Below are 22,934 nucleotides of genomic sequence, written 5' to 3'. Positions count from 1 at the left end.
CTGAGTGTGCTTCATTTACACACAAGAGCAACAGAACACCAGAATCAACACCTTAAAACTTAGCCAAAAGGCTTTTTTAATGTGCTATTGGCAAATTAATTACAAATAAAATATCAATTAACCAATTTGGCTCTTTTGAGAAAACCCAAGAGTCAGCTTTGAAAATAGTTCATTTTGATACCCGTTCTTCTAAGTTAAGCAAGGAAGGTCTGCGGTTCTGAATTCCTACTACCCCCGGGGCTGAAAGCTGGGTCCATCCTCGGAGGTAACATGAGCCTAGTTCCTATATTGAGGGAAACAAATACCATCAACAGGATTTAGGGGCAGCACTGGGTTTACAACAAAGAAAAGGAACCATTCGTGACACCAGCTTTTCATGACACCAACTTTTCGCTTACATTGCTAACATTTTTCCTTTTTAAAAAAATGTTATCTACCTCCTCCCACCAGAGTCCACTTCCAAGGTGTTAACTGAGCCTCTTCAAACAATGTCTTGGAAGGGTTCTTCCACATCTGTTCTGGAATATTCTGCTTTAGCTTTAGGGGAGGCTCTAAATTAGTTCACCATGATGAAGTTAGATTTACAGTGAGCTTTAAGAGAAGAGAAATAGTCAGTAGATTAGAAACAGTGTTTCAACATAAAAAACAATATTTAACCTTGTAGCAAAAGGACATTCACGTCAGCCTTACCTATAAATTCCGTCACAGGGTCATGTTCACCTTCTGTTTTAATGGTGCCTGCAATGCTGTCATTTTCCAAGATTGGGAGGAAAAGCTGCACAAAGTCAGAGGTGTATGGAGGTGCAATAACATCCAGTACCTATGAGGCAAAACACTGGGTTATTCCTCTTCCTACCACACAGGACATGACAGGCATCACATAACATGCTGATGAAATGGCCACCAGTTTAGAGGAAAGAACCCTCCCCCTTTTTCTTGCTTCCCTGGAGACAGTACCCAGCATGAACGTACCCAGTGTGGTAACGTAGGTAAAGCACATAATACAGCTCCTGACAGACAGGAGGTATCTGTCATTATCCCCATGATTTATCAGAAAGTGCAATTCTCAGTGACAAAATGAACTAGATTTAGCCAAAAGGGGCACTGCTAGTGTCAAGAGTATGAAACGTGAAACAAATGGTGTATTGCTGACCTCAGTTACAAAATAGCGAATGAGTGAAATGTCAGTGTCCAGCTTCTCCAGACACTTTCGGATGTAACTGACAACAGGAAGTACATAACCTCGACTCAGCAGGTGAACCATCCTGTCCAGTAGGGTCTTCTTTAACTCAAGCTACAAAAGAGGGAGGTGGGGCAGAAAGTCTATCAGAATGGGATCGAATTCCCAAGCACCACCACAAACCAGGGCACCCACTCACCTGCTCCATCACATCCAGCTGGGAGTGCTCAGTCTCAAAGAGCTTAACAAGCAGCTGCAGGACCTGGGGGTGCAGGAGCTGGTGGCAGGTGCTGATCTACAAACAGGCCAGAGGGAGCCTCTCTGAGAAGTGGGGTCAATTCCCAGGGGAATTGTTCTCAGCACACAGAGAACACCGCTATTGTAAAGCAGCCAGAGACAACTTATCACTGACAAGGATGGTCCAGTTAGCTTCTTTGCCAGCCTCATCTTTTCAGTGACACTATAAAAACAGAAATCTACAGAGGCAACGAAACTAGTTCCTTAAACAGAAAACCCTCATTTAGGATGGGAATAAGTGCCTTTGAAAAGAGTATCTTCTGAACTCAGTGAAGAGATACAATGGCAGTTCTCAGATAAACAGTGTGACATTCGGACAACTGTGTACTCTGTAAATGCGTCTTACCTCATCTAGCAATGCCAGGTGTACTGGGGTGTGGTCAGTCTGCAACTGAAAGTACCTGGGTTCTGACACAGTCCAATCCACCCACTTCAGTACACCCATCGCCACCACTGGGAACCTACAGGTAAACAAGGCAGAATGTTTCCTTTAAACAAACAGTGCTTTTTTTAAAAAAAAAAAAAAACACAAAAGCATTCTAGAAAAGCATGAAAGGTTAGGAAAGGTAACAACAAAAAACAACCTCAAACTATTCCATCAGTTCACTCTTCAATATGCTCTTGCAGTGAAGTTTATTAGTGAGTATTCTAATTAGATAAGCATCTCAAACGTGCAGAGCAAGAACCTGAATTCAATTCTCAGCTCACTTTAAACTGCATTACTGGTTTAGAAGGAAAAGCTGATTAATATAAAACTCAGTGGTGAACCAGGTATTCACCTTTCTTTATCAAACCCTTTCTTCAACCCGAGTACAAAGACATAAGCGAAAGATTCAAGGACCTAAAGGGACACCATTTCTAGGCTTTCGCAGGGAAGACCTATTTACATAATTGGTATGATCACACATCATTCTCATCTAAGCAATATTCTGTTGGCCTAACTTTTACTATAAATAAACCCTTTCTTCACATCAATTTTTGTAATTCTGGCTGGTCTTCCTTTTACAAGTCTTCATTTGTGAGGATTTACTATACATATTCCCAACAAGTAAACACCTGAAATGTACTCATGCTACTAAAACTGTTTTCTACCTAAGTTTTAAGGGGGGTGGGGGGGGTGGGGATAAATATCTCCAAAGCTTTTGTAATTTTTTTCTGAGCTCCTAATATGAAAATTCAAACCATCTACTCCCAAATGGATTATGCTTAGAAATAAGGTTCAGTCTGCTTACCTAATACACTGATAAAGTGTACTCAATTCTGCCACTAGTTCAGAGGCCCCTTTGTTCTCATTGCAACACAAATTGTGAACAGTTTCGATGGCTTTCGACGTTGACTTCAGCTCATCTTTATTGATGCTCACTCGCTTGTTCTGAAAACACACACAAAAGTTGATGAATCTTCACTGAGCACATATTCTTGCAGTCAGGGTAATCTGGGATTGACCACTTCTCTTGGCAAATCAACCCCCTTATCTCTGAAGTGAGGAGTCAATTTAATTGTCAAACTTCACAGTCACATAGTGTATAGAAACTGAAAACTAATGAGACGGGTGTTTGTGGCTTATGGAAATGTTTCATTTGTTTAGTCACTTCAAATTACAGTTTGCAGAAGTATTACAGATGCTACATACACTAGAGATGTTGAGCACTTGGCTTATTTTATGCACAAACAGAAGAGAAGACATTTACAGCACTAGATGGGCTCAAGATTCCTAAATAATACCAAAGCAGAGTAGGACACCTATCTGTCTAAAAGTCCGAGAATTCCCAGGACCGACAGTACCTTCTTCCAGGTCTCAACCACGCTTGCTGCATATGCCAGGATGTGGATATACTTGTGCTTGTGGTCTTGGTTGATCCTGGCCCCTGGCTTGAAGAGGGACTGCATGAACAGGTCCAGGAAGGCCGGCACCCGGATCTGTGGAGACACAGGCCACATGTTCAGAGGCTGTCGGACACCCACAGCATGAGAGGAAATTGCGGCAAGCCACAAATCTGATAATTAACTTCTATCTAGAATATACAAAGAACTCTTCCAAATCAGTATTAAGAAGACAAATAACCCAGTTACAGAGTGGGCCAAGGACCCGATTAGACCTTTCTCCAAAGAAGATGTACCAATGGCCAACAAGCACAAGAAAAGATGCTCACCATCATTAGTCATCAGGGAACTGTAAATCATAACCATGAGACACCACTTCACACCCACCAGGATGGCTAGAATCAAAAAATCAGATAATAACAAATGTTGGTGAGCATGTGGAGAAATTGGAGTCCTCACACATTGCTGGTAGGAATTTTAAATGGTGCAGCCACTTTGGAAAACAGCCTGGTAGTTCCTCAAATGATTAAACACAGTTACCATAAGACCTAGCATTCAACTCCTATGTATATACCCATGAGAAATGAAAGTATATGTCCACACCAAAACCTGTACACAAACATCCACAGCAGCATTGTTCACAACAGCCCACAGGTGAAAACAACTCAAATGTCCATCAGCTGACAAATGGATAAACAAACCATGGTCTATCCAGACAATGGTGTATTGGGCCATAAACAGAAGTAGTGATACATGCTAGAACAGGGACGAATCTTAAAAATACTCAAGGTTTCCAAGTGAAAGAAGCCAGGCACAGAAGACCACATACTACCTGATTCTATTCATATGAAAATTCAGAATAGGAAAATCTATAGACAGAAAGTAGGTAAGTGGTTCCTGAGGGCTGGGAGGGATAGGGATACAGGTGATAGCTAAAGTGATGCATTTCTTTTTGAGGTGATGAAAACGTTCTAAAACTGACTGTGGTGATAATTGCATACATCTGTGAATAAATAAAAAACCACTGAATTGTATACTTTAAATGGATCAATTGTATGGTTTGTGAATTATACTTCAATAGAGCTGTTAAAGAAAAAGGAAGAGATGGTATGTGAGTCCATATAAACTCATGGATGACAGAGCGGGGCACTCCGTCAATTCTGAACGACCAGGCAGGACTGAAGAGCTCACACATACACCAGCCCCTGCCAGGGCTCTGTGCACAGCAGGGGCTCAAACATGTCTGACGGCTGATGGTGTGATGGGGAAGTGCCAGAAAACGACAGAAACACTTCAATGGGACTTTGCACCCCGTGACTTAAGAGAATAAGAAAAACATGGACTTTCTAAAATAATCCTTCCCAACAGAATTGGGGATATCCCATCTTATTAATTAAATGAGAAGCAACTTACTAATTCAACAGGAGGAGGGTCCATGCTCGTGAACATCTTGAACAGGACTGTGATGTCGGCGGGATTCAGTGCCCCCTTGGACAGCATGGCCCCAAGGGCCTGACAAGCCCTGGGGTAGGAAGCAGCTGTGCCTAATGCTAGAGTGATCTGACTTGCATCGTGGCCTCTTAATGAAAAAGAAAAAAAAAAAAAAAAAAAAATCACAGACCCTGACAGTAATAAAGTGACTTTTTCTTTAGCATTTAATGCTTTGAATTGTTGGGATCCCTTTGTTTTTTTCATATTTCTGTCATTCAGTGGTGTACTGACTAACTGACCTATGAAATAACATTCAGAGTAAAATGGGAAATGATTCAATAGACCTTGCAGACTTTATAAAAGAAACCATGCGCTTTTAAAATACCTTATTAAGACTCTGCTAGTAGTAAAAAATGAAACTAGTAAGGGCTAATTTTGTTCTATATGATATGAACCACAATATAACAATTAGATTATTAAATAACTATTTCAGGACTATGCTTATTTGCTATTGATGAATTCCAACTTATGAAAATACAGATTCATAAATCCAATGAAGTGAAAAATAATCAAGTCCTCTACAAACAATTCATCAAAGCAATACTTTAAAAAGCAAGTTCTCCACAAGTATTTAAAATTATCCTGTCTCTTACTGATCTACTGGATAAAAGGAAGTTCATCTCTATGCCAAAATTGGAAGAATTAGAAGTCTGGGCTGTGGAAATAAGGGCAGTGGGGGGAATTCTGTGGGGGAGCACTGCACAAGGGATGGGCTGAGCAGAAACACTGCCCTCACTTCTCCTGAGCAAAGCGCTGAACTTCCTGGGCAATCCGGCGCACGGCGGAGCCCCCTTGCTCTTCTTGGGCCAGCACAGACATCATCGCCTGGGCAAACAGGTAGGTGTGCTCACCGTGGCAAACCATTTTCTGAAAAATTGCAGGGAGAAAGGGTTTGGGGTTTCACTATTGCAGCAATGACAAGTGAAGACAGAAGTCAAACTTTAAGAGTTCTCCAGCATGGAGGTCATCATTGTCTTGGAAGGTTCCTTCTGACCTGGAGACTCTCTAGAAGGAAGGAACAGTTCAGGTTTGAAAACACACAACCCAAAACAGCCTCCTAGGAATCTGAGATACGTAAAGTAAAGAACTTACAGCAAACTCAGGGAGATTTTTTTCAAGGTTTTCTTCTCCTCCATCTAAAATTGTAGCTAGAGAAGTTCGGAGTACTCTAGAAAATACTTCTAATTGCTGGCAAGCTGTGGAGACACTGGTAATCTCCCCTTGATATCCTGCATCAGAGATAAGCTATGATACAAAAATAAGAAGTCAAACAAATTATCAACACGGAATAACCACATATTTCACAGAAAACTGGCTGGTCCTACTTGTGGTGAAGTGGAATAAGCAGGCAAGCACTGGTCCAGAGGCCTCAAAACCTTCACTCTGATTGCAGCTTCACAACGAACTCGATTTGTGACCCAGACTAACCATTTCTCTACTTGGTTTCTTCATGTGTAAGATGAAGGGGCGAGACTAGGCATTCTTAAAAGCTCCCCTCAGAACACAACTGATTCTATAAATACATCCTTGCCAAATCCTAAAACGAAATCATGACCCAAAAATAGAGATACAAATTCTATATTTTTCCTTTCTCCATGTAAGGCTTTTTAAAGAAAAATGATGAAGCCCTTTCCCAAAACCCTTTTATCTTTTCTCCAACTCTAGTGCTCTTCCTACCTTAACAGTAAAGTTAAGCATCAGACAGTCTGGATGGGCTTCAGCCAGTTTATAAAAAAGATCTCGCCATGTGGTATGTGCAATCATTTGTTCAAGCCAAGCTGGGGTCTGTCAAAAACAAAAACAAAAACAAAAAACAAATAGCAGGCTAAGAGGCCGAGCTTTAGCCTAAGTGAATATGATGATGGATAAACGATCACAGGCTATTTGAGCAACCAGCTCTGGCTCAACCATCCCCAGAGGAGGACACAGAAAGACTTGAGCCAGTCAGGGCCACAAGGTTAGCTAAACAGCAAAAGCTGGAGCCCCCAAATGCCCACTTGTGCTTATGGAAGATATGACACAAGCCTAGCAGGGTAATGAAAGGTGCTTCCAGTGCACAGTGGACTGGGATGATAGACACAGTTAACCCACACACAATCACTGCATGCCCTGGGCCAAAGAGACAAAAGTAATTTAAATAGCACAGGTGGATTTGCCCATCGCTATGTGTTGCGGCCATGAAAAGGTGTCTCTGTATCTCCCACTGTGCGACTGACAGCCCCAGTGCTGTGCTCTGGATCCACCATCCTGCTTGTGCCAAGGCCAGGTCCCAGCCACTGACCGAGTGCAGCAGGGTACTGAGGCAGGCCTATTCCTTGAAGTTGTGGGCTTCTGTGATGGGCCACTGTGGTCTAAGATTCTTCTTACCCAAGCTTCCTCTCTTCCCTCTCTCCTTAGCTTGTGATCACACCTGCATCACGGTCTGGCAGCTCTCCCAGCCTCCTCCAGCCCTTCCCCGTTTTCCCTCCCTGGTGTTTCCTCAGTTATCTCTTACAGATCTCAAATGCCTTCGCATCTGCTTCTTGGAGGACCTGAATATACCACACCACTCAAAGAGCCCATGCCCAAAAGTCAGCAGAAGACAGGAGGTGCAAACCTGCGGTTCCTTCTGTCACCTCAGCTCCTGTGTGCCTCTCAGCACACAAGCATCTCATTGCACTGGATTTAAAGGGCAGATCTAACTATATGTGATTTCCATCTCACATTCTGATTTTACAACTTAACTCTTAAATTACCTGCATAATATGCACACACAGGATTAGTGAAAGACCCTGGGAACCGGTACTAGAAAACAAAGCTATTCCTCACCTCTCCTTCTTCAGTAAAAATAGAATCTGCTTTGCGGGGGTCAAAATGTTTGATCAGTAAACTCTTCAAGTGATTTTCTACAGTTTCTTGAACCTGTACTGGCTCAACACCTGAAAGAAAAGAAGAAACTGGATGGAGAATGGCAATCTCTCTTAATTCCTTATATTACTTTAGAAAAAGCAAAAGGGTCAAAATTCTGTATATGAATCAAATATCACAAAATTGCTTCTGACCACTTAGGACTTTGGACCTCTTACAAAAATTAGTATGTATTACTTATATTCAATAATAAGACCCAAAAACGAGAAGGAGAGCAGAACATACAGGATGTTCTACTCTTGTTTACCTAGAAAGGGCAGTGACATCTTCATAACCTTGCGAAGGGCAAACTGTCAAAATAGACAGGTGGGAGGATGAAAAACATACCCTTACAAAGTAGAAGAAAGCAGATGGCAGCCAAGAGAGACATGCTTGTATCTAATCACAGTGATAGTACTGCAAAGCAGTGAATTGGCTAGTTTCCAGACAGTACTTTCCTCAATGATGTCATCTGCACCCAGTTCAGTGGATTTATAGTAAGGCTCTACTTTGATCATATTAGCTAAAAGCCATAATCATACCCAGTCCTAAATTATCTATCATTTACTGCATGCTATAATACATCTCTTGAAAATGACACACTGAAAATACATTGTATAATCTTATAATTCTACAACATAGTAGGGGAAACAGCTCAATGAAAATCATGTTGGTAAGCTATCTGCAAATCTTAATTACTGAATCAAAGTTAACAATCAAGCAGACAAAGATGGTTAAGAAGTTCAGTTCTTACTTATACAAGTCTTAAAAAACAGGACAATGTAGGAGCTCTTTCCTATTTAGTGGCAGTATAATGATCAAAGGTCTATTAAAAATGGGGGTGGGCGGGTGGAGGAGACATAGCCAGGATGGGGCCACCCACGAAGCACCTGTCTGAATGAGCCACTCAGCCAGCAGGTTCACAGTCTGTGCCACAGCAGTATAGTTCTCAGATAAGAGCTGGATAACGTTCTCCGGAGACCCTCCTGCCTGAAAATACCTAGAAAAAGTAACAAAGCGGTTAGTATGCTCAAATCAAAGGCAATGGGCATGGGGATTGGAGACAATAGGGAGCAAAGGAGGAAGAGAGCTAGGTTATTAAGATTTTTTTTTTTGGGGGGGGGGTTGGCTAGAAGCCTTCCATCCCAATATCACAGTATTTTACTTTAACATATCATCTTCTGGGTCTATTACAAAGTTTTCCCTATATTATCCCCCACCCACCTCCCAATAAAAATAGCCTTTCTCACATACCTCTTCAGAGTGTTAAAGATGGAGGGTTCCATTATATAATCCCGGGTAGAAAATTTATGTAGGCATTCTTGCTGGACTTCTGCGTCATCTTCTCCCTCTCCATAATCATCCTCTTGCTGTTGGTAAATGCCATGAGCCATGCTATTTTTTCATTAATATCCTATAATAATCTCATCTGAAATCTGCAGACTGCTGTCCATTTCTGAAGTATTTCCCACATATTATTTGTCTTTCATGACATCTGACTTTCATGACAATCTCATGAAGCGGGCTGGACAAGTAGTGAGTGGCCAGAAGATGGGCCCTGGAATCACACTGAGTGGGGGATGTTGCCACTCCACCGCTTGTGAGCATGCACTGCAGTCATGCAAGTTATTTAACCTCTCTGAGTATGTTTCCTCCTCCATTAAACAAAAATTATAATAGCATCCTTTCCCATTGGGCTGTTGTGAGGATTCCAAGAGCTAATTTTTGGAGGTATTAAGATAGTACCTGACATTTAGTAAGAGCTCAGATGTCAGCTATTATTATTGTTTTTATTATTACTTAATTATTTCAGACATGTCATTTAACTCTTTCTAATCGAAGACTAACAAAGTGATTCTTGAAGGCATGAGTCATCAATTTTCTATTAAAAAGTAAAGATCACTGACTTGCCTTGAATTAGCAGGCCTGGCTGGATTCTAGTCCCATTCTGCTTGTAAGCAACTGAATAAGCTTAATCAAGTCACTGAATCTAAGGGCAAAGCAGGATTCTCTATTTGTAAAATGACAATGATGGACCAAATGATTCCACGGTTCTGTCCAATTTTAATACTATCATTCTAACAAGCAGATGCTTTTTGAACACTCCGTACCAAGCACTGTGCTCACTACCCCATGGAATCTAAGACTATGTAAGACAAACACATGGTTTCTTCCATCTAAGGAGTTAAATTAGTAGGGCAGCCCAAACTTCTATGGAACTTATCTAATAAAAGCTGGGACAGGAATTGGCAAACTTCAGCCAGGAGCCAAATCCAGCCCTCCTGTTTTTGTAAATAAAGTTTTATTGGAACATAACCATGCCCATTCTATCACATATTGGCTGCATTCCCGCTACTATGGCAGAGTTGAATAGTTGCGACACAGACCTGCACGGCCTAAGATATTTACTATCTGGCCCTTTACAGAAAAGTTTGCCCACCCCTGATCTAGACTAACATTCTGAAAGAAGTGCTCAGGAGCAGATGGAGCATGGTACTTTTCCTGCGGAGACTCAGGAGTCTCCTCCCAGGTGCATTTGTGTGGGTGGCCTGGAGCGAGGCTATGAAAGCCATAACTTCACCAAGAGAGCTGGCCTTATGGGTCTGCCTCTACCCTGGGCCCACTTCTCGTCTACTACCACATCTTCTCTTGGGTCATGCCACCTGCATGCTCAAAAGTCTACAATTTAGTCTGGAGCTGCCTCTTGAGCTCCCGACTCAAGCATTCAACTGTCTCTCATTTCTGGTTGGATGCAACAAGTAATCCAAGCTCACTAGGACAAAACTGACTTCACCTTTTCCCTAAAAACACATCTTCATGTCTTAGTAAATGATTCCAGCATCTACCTGTTCCCTAAAAGCCAGAAACCTGGGAGTCATCCTCAATTTCTCCCTCACTGCACTTTTACATGCTGTCACAGGGATCCATCAATTCTCTCTCTCACCTATGTATCCAATTTGGCCCCTTCTTTCCATATTGACCTCTATGGTTTCTAATGTTTTGCATGTCTGCAGTAGCAAATATTCCCCTAATGCCTCAAGTTTCATCCTTCCTTTTAGTCATCTTTCATGCTGATACCACAGTGATCATCCTAAACCACAAATCTGCTATTGCTCTCAAGCTTAACCTTTCCTATCTCCCTCCAGGGGGAAAAATCCACGCTTTAACATGGCCTTGCCCTTACCACTTGCAACCTGCAGCCAGACTGAACAATTTGCACTACAGTGACTCTTTGCTTCTACCATCTGGATTAACCATCCAGATGTGTAGCTTCCTTACACACATAGTTGCTGCTAAAAAGCCACCTAACTTGGCATAAAGCACACAGAATTTTACCACTATTTTTCAAGATCAGCTAATGGAAACCCTTTCTGTCTGCCACCTTCCTGGCTTTCCCTCCCTCCAAGCTGAATCACAATTAGAATGAATGTGAAACCAATATCTGGCCCACCCCCCTTTATCAATGAAAGTCCACCAGGATCAATGGGTCAAATGAGGACCACAGTTAATGTTTTCCAAACATGAGCCTCCCCAACCTCCCACCAGTGGGGTCTAGGTCTGGCTCTGCCATTCCTTCCTGTAAACTAAGGCAACCCAGTTTACAGGAAGGAATGTTCCTGTAAACTCACGCACCCAGTTTATGAAATGAGAGCACTGGATTAGATGGCCCTTAAGATACGTCCCACTCTTTAACTAGTAAACTCAATGTGACAAGTACTACATTTTGAACAGGATGCCCCTAACCAACCCACCACTAAACCAATTTAAACCCTAAGCTTCTCTCATCCGGACGACTTCAGCAGTTAGCTGTCTGGAGACAAAAGACCTACCTGGGTTTGGATCTCCATGCCTCCATTTACTAGTTTTGTGAAATAAGGAGAGTTAACGCCCAACTCAAACCCCTGAGGGTTGAATGGACACCTAGCACAGGCTCTCAGTTAGCTAAATGTGATTCTTTCCACTCCTCTGTAATTCTCCAATACTGTGGACGAATCTGACACACAAAGCCACTCAACTCACTCCCTGCCCCAAACTCTTGAACAAGTCACACTTTTCAGAAGCTTTCAAAGGCCCTTCAGAACCTGCTCCTTACTGTGCTCCTGTATCTTCTGCCACTGCCTCCAGGAGGCAACTAACCAGACAGCGCTCCTTTCAGTCCCAGGAACACAGCACACATCTTTGCATCCAGCGCTGTGGCTCCAATACCTTCCTCTCACCACCACCCCCTTTCAACCAAGTAAACCCCATTTCTTCCTTCAAAACATTCGTTCAGTTATTTCCCAAATGTTTCTAATCTTAACTGTTGTTAAAAAAGGCAAATTTCCAGGCCCCCCTCCACATGAGTCTTATCAGTCTCCAGGAGAGGGGCCCAGAAAGCAAACACGCGCTGTGTGGGTCTCAAGATGAGAGTAAGGTGGGATACACGGCCGAGCTAGAGCGCCTTGCTCCGGGGCTCCAGCCTCGCCTTCAGGGAGAAGCGCGCGGTCCTCTCCCCGCTCCCACGCCAACCCCTGGTCAAGAATGAAACCAGCCCAAAGCCCTGAAAAGATGACAGTTTGCAAAACACATGCCCAAAGTTCTACTTTTCTCGCGTGAGGCTGACTCGGCCTTTGTCAGATGTTAACCCCCCCCTGGAGTTAGTGTCCTACTCGCCTCGGGGGCCCAGGAAGGGGCCCGGCGCCGGGTGGGGACGTTCCGCCCTCTCGGCCTCTCCACCCCCGTCTTTCTTCAAGTGAGGAAACTGAGGCCCAGAAAGGCCGCGCTGCCGAGCCCTCCGCTGGGAGGGAGAATGGGGGGCGCGGGGCAATGTGGGGGTCCCGCCGGGCCGGGGGGTGGTCCCGCCCGCGGGGCCGGGGAAGGGGGCGCGGTGGCGGGCGGGGCGGGCGGTGCTTGAACCACGGGGCGAGCACGCTTGACCTGCGCCTCACACTCGGCGGGAGCGGGGCCGGCCCGCGGGCGACGGAGACCCACAGTGGTCGTGGGAGGCGCCCGCCGCCCCCCCTCACCTGGCCGCCGTCCGCCTCGTCTCCCCATTCGGCCGCGCTCCCGAAGTAGTCCTCGTCCATGATGGCGCCCGGCGCGGCCCCCGCCATCCTCTCCCGCGCGCGAGAGAGAGAGCACGACGCATGCGCGCGACGGGGACAGGCGGGCGGGCGGGCGCGCGCCTCGCTCCCAGCTGGGGGCGTGGCCGGCAGGCGGAGGCGGGGCCTGCGGGCTTCGGCGCGGGGGACAAAGGGCTGAGGGTGATTCCTCGCTCCGGGCTCCGAGGGCCGGCTGAGGGGTGTCCTGGGCCCCGGGGACGAGCCGAGTTCGGCCGGGAACTCGGAAGTTTCGTATTCGACTCAGACCAGCGTTAGTTCGCCTTTGGGCGCGTCTTCCTAGCTGACACTGGGCTCAATAGCAGGGCGGACCTATCCACCGGGCATAGAGCTTAGGGCCCCAGAGAATGTTTTAATTTTAATTTCTTTTAAAATCAGAAGAAAAAAAATGGACAGTGCAATAATGAATCCAGCCTGGATTGTATTTGTATAAAGATAATTCACATAAACATGCCAAGGCAGTCATAAAATATCATTTTCAATATGTTTTTTATGAAGGCAAAAGTGCCAAGGGCCCAAGAAAGTTAAAATAATGCAGCCCTCCAGAGCAATCTCGTGGGGTGGCTGTGAAGCACAGATGAGATGATGTTTTTAAAGCCCTCAGCACCGTTCCCAGCACGGAGTAGGAGGGTCAAAAAATGCCAGTTCCAGTGCTGATCAGGGAAAGTCTTGGGCAGGGAGGTTAGCACCGTCAGATCTGGATGCTTTGAAAGGTAATGCTCATGGCTGCAAGGAAGGGGCGTTGGAGGGCAGAGCCCTGGGATGCTGGCAATAGCATCATGTTTTAATGCATTCCTTCTTCTTTCCTTCAGTTATTTCCTGAGGGTCCCCTTAGTGCCCAGTGCTATGCTGTTCCCCAGAACTAGTGCTGGACAAACTGGATGTGGTCCTTGCTCCTGTGGACCCCACGTTCTCCCAAGGGGGATGAACAGGAAACAAACTAATGATGAACGGTGATCAGGGTGAGTATTCCATGATCATAGGAGAGGCCTGCTCAGAGCAATCAGGGAAGGCGTCTTAGTTTCCTACAGCTGCTGTAATGAAGTACTGTAAGATGAAGGCTTCAAACAATGGACATTTATGTCTCACAGTTCTGAGGCCAGGAGTCAGCCCAAGGTGCCAGCCGGGCTGTGTTCCATTTGAAGCCATGGGGGGAAGCCTGCCTTGCCCCTTCCAGCTTCTGGGGTTTGCTGGTCATCGTTGGCGTTCCTCGGCTGCGGCTGCAGCACCCTAACTTCTGCCTCCTCCATCTTCACATGGCCTTCTCCTCTCCGCTTCTTAGAAGGATACAGTCCGACCCATAGCAGAAGTAATAACCTTCTCTGAGAAACTATTCGTGCTGAGATTTACATGATAAAAAGGAGTCAAGCAAGTGAGGACTGAGGAGAGAGCATTTTAGAAGAGCTAAACTGCCAGAGTAAAGGCTTGGCATAAGTTCTGGGACTTAGAATGGCACCTGGGAGGCCAGGGAGAAGCTCGGATGAGGTGGGAGAGGCGGGTAGGTCCAGATCTTGGTAAGGAGTTAAGTCTTTGACCGAGGGCTATTTGGAAGGATTTAAAGCAATAATGTGTGTAAAGCACTGAGCATGGAGCTTGCACATAGAGGTGCTCAGTAAACATTAGTAATGATGAGGAGAATGAAATGCTTGGCTCTGGGGGTTGCTTGCTTTGAGGGGGTGAAGGATCATATCTGGATTTTTCAAAGCCATCTCCCATCGTGGAGGCAGGAGGCATTACAGAGGGGAGATAGGAGGTGGGAATGCGAGTTGTGGACTCATTGAGAGTTCATGGAGGCTGGAATGGGGTTGGGGAGCTGCTGTGAGATTGGGGTAAGGGCATGAAGACGTGGCAGCTTTGGGGGGCCAGGGAGCAGGGGCCAGGAAGATGCTGCTGAGACTTCAGCCTGTGTGGCTGGGGTCGGTGCACTGCCAAGGTGGAGAACTCAGGAGGAGGGCAGGTTTCTGCAGGGGAAGATAATGAGTTCAGACTAGGACGTGCTAAATTGCAGGCACAGCGGAACACCCATGTGGAGATCTCTTGCAGGTGGTTGGAGGTGGAAGTCTGCAGCTCCCGGATTCAATGAATCGAGCCCCAGCTTCTATTCTATTCACAAGATTAAAGTGTATTAAGTTAATGAGTGTCCCTGCTGTTGACTTGTTTCAGGATTTATTTTCATTTGCTATCTGAAAATGTTGGAAAGAATGGATGGCTGTTAAACTCCTACAGCCTCTCCTCTTGGATTTATTTTTTTTTTTACATAGTGCCTGAATTAAAAGCAGACAAATTCATATATGTGTAACTAATTGCTCCTACAGATTTAGGGATTATTTAACTCACTTCTCCCTCAACCGGAAGTTTACTTATTATTAAATGGATTAACAAACAAGCCATAATGAGAGCATTACGTTCAGTCTATAAGTCGCAATGGTTTAGAATAATTGAGTCTATAGGGATACTGTTGACCTGTCTTCTTTTGTTTTTAAATCCTTCTATGGCATGTCCAAATTAGCTTGCATTACTTAAACATTCTGAAGTCATTTAGAATAGTCGCCTGTTTATGAACAGTTCTGGTAGAGAATTCCCATGAAAATGAGAAGTCGGGTTCATTGAATGCAAATATTTACTGAGTGCCCTCAAAGTGACATGTGCTGAGACCCAGAAGTAAACAGAGGCACAGTTTATCACTGCTTATGTCGGGAAGAGGGAAAAGCCACCTCCAAGGATGGGGACAGTGCGAGGAGGGGGGCTTGACCTAAAAGAGAAGTCAAAGAAGGCCCTACTAGGGAAATGATGTGTCAGCTGAGACCTGCAAATCCTGGAGGACAAAGAGATGGGGTGGGGGGGTGGAGAAAATGGCTGGAATGCAAAGGCCAAAAGAGAGAGAGATTGAGAGAGATTGAGATACCAGAGAGGTAGGTAGGGGCCAGATGGCCAAGGAACTCCCAAGGGCTTTGGACTTTGGACTTTATCCCCAGAGGACGGGGGAGCCATTGAAGGCTCTTAAACACAAGAGTGACATGATCAGATACAGGGTTTTCTTTCTGGCTGCCATGGGGAAAAAGGATCTAAGGGGACCAATGTGGAGCTGAGACTTGATGGTGACCAGGATTAAGGCAGTGGTGTAAGGATGAAGTGAACACATTTGGGAGAAGTCAGGGAGCTGGAGAGACGGAGTTTGAAGAAGCTTATCCTCTGGGTTTATAAGAAGCATCCCCAGATTTAACTTCTTCATCTTCCATTCACACACTCACTCACATCTGCTTTCTGTGCCCTTCACTCCACTGAACCACACTTGCAAATGCCACCATGTTTTCATATTCAAGGAACACTTCTCTGCCTTCATTCTATTTGATCTCTCAGCAGTTATTACCACAGATGTGGCTCTGTCCTCCTTGAAACACTGTCCTTCTGCATCATCATCACCGCGCTCTCTTGGCTCTCCTTTGACCTCAGCCACTGTTGTTTCTCAGACCTCCCTCCTGTTCTCCCTCTTCCTGGTATCCAGATACTGCAGTGTCTCAGGATTCAGGCTTAGATCTCCTCTCTACCTCCATTCTTTCCCTAGAGGATTGTTTCTGTTTGCTAAAGCTGCCGGAACGCAATATACCAGAAATGGGTTGGCTTTTACAATGGGGATTTATTAATGTATAATTTACAGTTCTCAGACCATGAAAATGTCCAACTCAAGGCATCAACAGGACGATACCATCTCTAAAAGAAAGGCCACTGGCATCCGGGATTCCTCTGTTAGTTAGCAGGGCACATGGCCGGCGTCTGCTTGTCCTTCACTCCTGAGTCTTGTTGCTTTCAGCTCCTGGTTCCACTGGCGTCCTCTCTGAGCTTCTGTGGTTCCTCTCTTAGCTCCTTCGGGCCTCTTCTCTCTCTTCACTCCTCCAAGGCTTTACTCTCTAATCTCTCTCTGCTTTTTCTGCCTTTTATACCTCCTAAAGGACTCCAGTAAAGGATTAAGGCCTGCCTGGAATGGGCTGGGTCACATCTCAATTGAAACAACCTAATCAAAAGGTCCCATCCATAACAGGTCTGCACCTACAGGAATGGATTAAAACAGCATGCATTTTCTGGGGTACATAACAGCTTCAAACCAGCATAGGGATCTTTCCATCCCCTAGGGAATCTCATCCATCCCATATCTTTTTTTTATTAAAAAATCTTTTATTTTGAAATAATTTTAGATTTTCAAAAGGATTGCAAAGATAGTAGAAAAAGTTCCCATATAACCTTCACTCAGTTTCCCTAATGTAGACATCTTACATAATCTCAATACACTTATCAAAAGTAAAGTTAGCAGTGGTACAATACCATTACTGCAAGTACACCATCCCATATCTTCAACCCATTTAGACTGAGGACTCTCAAATTTCAATCGCCAGCTTTCATGTCTTCTCTCATCTCCAGACGCATGTATCTAATTGTCCTAATTGCCCCTTGATTTCACCATTAGGTTTCCCCATGGGCATTTCAGCATTCTCCATGAGCACCCAGACATGGTCCTTCTGCTGTCATCTCCTGTTGGGGAACTGAACCACCAGCTCCACAGTTAGCAATGCTGGACACCGGCAGGTCAGCCTAAACTTCCGTTCCCTTGCCCCACCCCCATCCAAACCAAAGGCAGATCTTGCATCAATTCTACTTCAAATCAATCCACCCGTCTCCATCTGCACAACCACCTTCTTTGTTCGTGCTTCCACTGTCTCTTACCTGGGTGAGGGCTATGGCTCAAACTGATCTGACTACCTCAATTCTTGTTCGAATACAATCCATTCTCCAAATAGGAATGTGGTAGTTTAAAAAATATATCCACACAATCTCTGATACTCCTCAAAGAGTATTCATTACAATGGGGATTTATTAGTTTACAAACTTACAGTTCTAAGGCTATGAAATGTCCAACTCAAGGCATCAACAGGACCGATACCTTCTCTGATGAAAGGACACTGGCATCCGGGATTCCTCTGTCAGATAGCAAAGCATAGAATAGAGCTTCATTTCCCTATTCTTGAGTTTAGGCTGTACTTAGCGAGTCACTCTAATGAGTAGAATAAAGCAGGTAGTGACAGCATGCAACTTCACAGACTAGGTCCTAAAAAGACTCCGTGACTTCTATTTTGGTTGCTTTCTCCCTCAGATCACAAACTTTGGAGGAAGACAGCAACCCTTTAGAGAGACCCACGTGGTGAGGAGGTGAAGCCTCCTACCAAATAGCCAAGGAAACGAGCCTGGGAGTGGATCCTCTGCCCTTGGCCAAGCCCCAGCTGACCTCCTGATTGCAATCTCCTGAGAGACCCCAATTGGAACCATGCAGCTGAGCTGCTTCCAAGTTTCTGACCTACAGAAACCATGAGAAAATAAATGTTTGCTGTTTAAAGCCAAGTTTGGCATAATTTGTTACACAGCAATAAGGAACTAAAACAAGCATCTTTTTAAAATGCACATCGGATTGTGTCCCTTCTCTGTTTAACACTCCTCAGTGGCATCCCATTTCACCTGGAGAAACCCAATCCATTTTCTGATTGCTGGCATGATGACAGGTTGAGGTCAACAAATCTTATTGCCCAAAAGCAACTCTGAAGCTGAACAAAACTGTCAAGAATAACCACTGCAGCCCTCTGGAAATTGACCAAGGTATACAACAAACTGAGAAGCATTTATTAATGAAAATTACTAAGCCTCAGGTAAGAGCAGTGAGCCTGTGACCTTTTTACCTGTGAATGCTCCTATTCTCGAAAGCAAAGAGGGAAAAATGACTCCTCACGTACAAAGTGTGATTAATGACAGGCTTCCCATCAGCAAAAATGGATGCCAAAGGCATTGGAATAACATACTCAAAGTACTGGAATAAAACAGTCAACCAAGAATTCTATATCTGGCAAAACGATCCCTCAAAAATGAAGGTAAAATAAAGACATTCCCAGATAAACAAAGACTAAAGAATGTGTTGCTTTAGCAGACCTGCCTGACAAGAAATACGAAAGGTCGTTCTTCCGCCTGAGAGTAACACTAGACAGTAACTTGAATTCAGGGGAATAAATGACTTTCACCAGTTGTTTTTGTTTGCTACAGCTGCCGGAATGCAATGGACCAGAAATGGGTTGGCTTTTACAATGGGAATTTATTAAAGTACAATTTACAGTTTTTGGACCATGAAAATTTCCAACTCAAGGCATCAACAGGCCAATACCTGGACTCTGAAGACAGGCTGCTGGCATCCGGGACACCTCTGTCACATGGGAAGGCACGTGGCTGACCTGCTGGTCCTTTACTCCCTGGTTTCATTGCTTTCAGCTTCTGGATCCAGTGACTTTCCCTCTGAGCTTCTCCAGGCTTTTCTCAATAAGCATCTCTTAATTTCATCTCTTAGCTTCTGTGTGCCTTTGTCCTCTTATAAAGGACTCTGGTGAGAGGATTAAGACCCACTCTGAATGAGCCGGGTCATATCTCAATTGAAATAACCTGTTCAAAAGGGCCCACCCACAATAGGTCTGCCCCCACAGGAATGTATCAAAAGAACATGGTCTTTTCTGGGGTACATGACAGCTTCAAACCAGCACACCAGTAATCATAAACAAAACAGACTCTATAAATATATTTTTTCTCATTTCTTCCCTTACCTTTAAAAGTTATGTATGATTACAGAAAGCAATAATTGTAACTGTACTGTTGGGTTTATAATAGCACAAAGGATAGGGGAGAAAAAGAAAATAAATTGGAGCAAAGTTTCTATATTTTATTGTGTAGAGGGCGATTAAGGTAGCATGCATGAAGCCCACCTTCAGCTATGCCGGAGATGTGCAACATGGCCGCCAGGGCTGATACAACAATAGCTTAAGTTACCCTCAGCCTTCTTTACGGAAGTAGTTCGCGCCAAAAGTGCTAGTTCGCGCCAAAAATGCTAACCCTACATCTGCCATCCGCCCTAGCAACAGCAGCCACCAATCCTAGACCACCACGAGCCCTTGCTAGCCACTTCCCCTTCTCCTAGAGTATATATGCTCTGCCTCCTCAATAAAGATTTGCAGCTTGATCAGGATATTTGTCTTGCTGTCGTTCTTCGTGTCTCTTGTCCCATACCATTCCTCCCTCACAGGATTTGGAGCCTCCGTTGATCGTCCCGCGGGCCGGGACAAACTGGCGCCCAACGTGGGGCCCTGAGTTCTGTGAGAGACGGAACGCCGCCCTCAAGGAGAGAGGCCTCTCACACTCACCGCACCCGGGATCGCCGCGGGGAAGCGCGCTCGCGAGACAGATCCGTTCACCAGTCGATCAGTGCCGGCGAAAGGAAGAAACGGAAAGAAGAAAAGAAAGCAACAAAAGGTAAGCCCCCATCCCCAACATGGGACAAGCAATCTCCCAACATGAATTATATATTAGTCAGGTCAAACAATCGCTCAAGGCACGAGGAACTAGAGTTAAGAAAAAAGATCTCACGCGCTTTTTTGATTTTTTGTTAAAAACCTGCCCTTGGTTCCCTCAAGAAGGTACTATAGACCACCAATGCTGGCTAAGAGTCGGCGACTGTTTAAAAGATTATTCCCGGACCTTTGGTCCGAAAAGGTCCCGGTTACTGCCTTTTCTTATTGGAATCTAATTAATGAAATCCTAAGAGTCCATTCTTTAGCTCCAGACATTCAAAACCTCTGCAAAAAGGGAGAGGAAGCTTTAAGAGAGCACTCTCGTCCCGCTTCAGCATGCAGCTCAGTAATTATTAACATGCCTGAGGATCCCTTAAACGAAAATTCCAACAGGGATAGGCCAAATACCCCAACCAGTCAAGCTAGTCTATTGCCCGATCAGCACAAAATCGAACCAGAGGCTGAAATTTCTCCCTCTTTGGAGGAACCGGAGGCTAAAATCTCTCCCTCTTTGGAGAACAACTCCCTTCCTCCGTTTTGGCCACCCCCTTACGCACCTGATTTTCCCAAATCGTATTCTCATTTTTATCCAGTCACGTCCTTACCTCAGTTTCGTGCTTTGGAAGAGGCCACAGAAAACCTCCGGCTACACGCCGATAACTTTAGAGAAACTTATAATCAAGAGCGGCTGCGAGCCGCCAATTTGCTCGCCGACCTCCGGTCGGCAACTCAAAGCGTTGCAGCCCTTGTGCTTCCAGAAAACGCCCCCTCATCACGTCCCCATTGCGCTCACCACACCTACGCCTTTCCAGTTACACGTAGTCAAACCCAAAATGGCACCGCCAGCTCCCAAAATGGCTATTCTAGTAGCGAAAGCGAGGAAAATGAACAATCAAATCCCCCTAGTTCTAACGAAGAAGAGCAGGAAGAAGCTAGTACTACCTCAACAGTTAAATATAAAAAACTCAGTTTAAAATATTTAGAAAAATTAAAAAAGGCAGTGAGTGATTATGGCGCTACCGCCCCCTTCACGCTCACCCTATTGGAGAGCCTCAGTGAAAAAGAACTCACTCCTAACGATTGGTCCCAATTAGCCGGAGCTGCCCTGTCCGGCGGTGATTTCCTGTTGTGGAAATCCGATTATGAAGAGCATTGTAAAAAGTATGCCACCCGTAATGCCCGTAAGACCACCTCTAAAACCTGGACATTAAACAAATTTTTAGGTCAAAGCCCCTACCATCAGAATAATAAACAGGCTCAATTCCCCCCAGGTCTCCTAGCGCAAATACAAACGACCGCGCTTAGAGCATGGAAAAAACTTCCACAAAAGGGTGCCGCCACTGCCTCTCTTGCTAAATTAAGACAGGGGCCCGATGAACCATATAGCGAATTCCTTAGCCGCCTGCAAAACATGGCTGAGCGCCTATTTGGGGCCAGCGAAAACGAAAGTGATTTTATTAAACACCTGGCCTATGAAAATGCCAACGCTGCCTGCCAAGCAGCAATCCGCCCCTTTCGTAATACCAATCTTAATAATTACATAAAGCTCTGTTCTGGCATTGGGCCCACTCAAACTCTTGGAATAGCCATTGGTGCTGCCCTTCAAAATTTTGCAGCACAGCATAGAAATTTTACGGCACAAGCAAAGCCTCCAACGTGCTATAACTGTAAACAACCTGGCCATTTTTCAAAAAATTGTCCCATGCCACAAACCAGTTCCTCCTTACCCATTACTAATAAACCCCCATTGCCGCCCTCTATTTGTCCCCGCTGTAAAAAGGGGTTCCATTGGGCGTCTGAATGCCATTCTCGAGCAGACATAAATGGCCAACCCCTTAAGCCTAAGCCCCAGGGAAACTTCCAATGGAGCCAGCCCCAGGCCCCAACCAGAATGAACCCAGGGGCAGTACGGTTCGTTCGACCATCCTCAGTCACAATACCAGCTCTCCCCACCATAAACCATGCTGCCGTGTCGCAGACTTATGGAGAGCAACAGCAGGAAGCGCAGGGATGGACCTCTGTACCACCTCCAAATCAATATTAACCCCAGAAAACAATCCTCTCCTCATACCAACGGGAGTTTATGGACCACTGCCCCCAAATACCTTTGGCCTCATCTTAGGAAGAGCCAGTACCGCCCTTCACGGGATTCAAATCACCCCAGGTGTGCTAGATAATGACTTTAAAGGTGAAATACAAATAATTGCAGCCACCTCAAACAATATTATCCCTATTCCTTCTGGCTCTCGAATAGCCCAACTTATAATACTCCCCATTCAGCATATCAACTCAAACTTCAAAAAACTCCAGCGCCCTACAGAGGCCCCTGGATCCTCCGATATTTTTTGGGCACAACCAATATCCCATAATCGGCCCATCTTACGATTAAAGTTAAATGGTAAACCGTTTGAAGGAATTTTAGACACAGGGGCTGACGCCACAATTATATCCTCAAATCACTGGCCTAAATCCTGGCCTCTCATGGCCACTGCCACCCACTTACAAGGAATAGGTGAAGCCACAAATCCCCTACAGAGTTCACAAACCCTTAAATGGGAGGATGAGGAAGGAAACACTGGTACAGTTATACCATATGTTACCCCTATCTCCCCATCAATCTATGGGGCAGAGATATCTTAACTCAAATGAAAGTTTTTATGTGCAGCCCTAGTGAGACAGTTACTGCTCAAATGCTAAAAATGAATTTTCTCCCTGGCAAAGGCCTAGGCAAAGCTAATCAAGGAATAAGACAGCCCATTTCTATAACACCTAATGTAGCTAGAACAG

At 45.0% G+C, this 22,934-nt stretch overlaps 1 protein-coding gene across 3 annotated transcripts; it reads right to left on the bottom strand.

The window, feature by feature from the left end:
• Positions 1-44: 44 nt before the first annotated feature.
• Positions 45-12,803, bottom strand: NELFCD (negative elongation factor complex member C/D). 3 transcript variants are annotated; one of them, XR_005213055.1, is made up of 16 exons: positions 12,685-12,803; positions 8,933-9,048; positions 8,569-8,678; positions 7,601-7,710; positions 6,470-6,577; positions 5,885-6,037; positions 5,529-5,659; positions 4,715-4,880; positions 3,263-3,397; positions 2,710-2,849; positions 1,824-1,938; positions 1,380-1,475; positions 1,154-1,294; positions 691-820; positions 438-591; positions 45-283 (listed from the first exon to the last, which is right to left on the bottom strand). XR_005213055.1 is itself a non-coding variant. In XM_037811459.1 (15 exons), the coding sequence occupies exons 1-15, from the start codon at positions 12,769-12,771 to the stop codon at positions 557-559; spliced, it is 1,773 nt and encodes a 590-aa protein (XP_037667387.1). In that variant the 5' UTR covers positions 12,772-12,803; the 3' UTR covers positions 53-556. The 3 variants fall into 3 exon arrangements, 1 of the variants encoding a protein (XP_037667387.1); XR_005213056.1 differs by having other exon boundaries at positions 53-591; positions 1,243-1,294; XM_037811459.1 differs by having other exon boundaries at positions 53-591.
• Positions 12,804-22,934: the final 10,131 nt, after the last annotated feature.

Source organism: Choloepus didactylus, chromosome 19 (genome assembly GCF_015220235.1).
Source record: "Choloepus didactylus isolate mChoDid1 chromosome 19, mChoDid1.pri, whole genome shotgun sequence".
Classification (NCBI taxonomy): Eukaryota; Metazoa; Chordata; class Mammalia; order Pilosa; family Megalonychidae; genus Choloepus; species Choloepus didactylus.
This window is presented reverse-complemented; position numbering and strand designations above follow the sequence as displayed.

Excerpts from the sequence above, each read along its gene's own strand:
- NELFCD (XM_037811459.1), bottom strand. The coding sequence starts at position 12,771 with ATGGCGGGGGCCGCGCCGGGCGCCATCATGGACGAGGACTACTTCGGG. Across the intron at positions 7,711-8,568 it reads TGAGTGGCTCATTCAGACAG|GTGTTGAGCCAGTACAGGTT; the intron begins GTGCTTCGTGGG and ends CTTTTCTTTCAG. Across the intron at positions 1,476-1,823 it reads ACCTGGCATTGCTAGATGAG|ATCAGCACCTGCCACCAGCT; the intron begins GTAAGACGCATT and ends GCCTGTTTGTAG.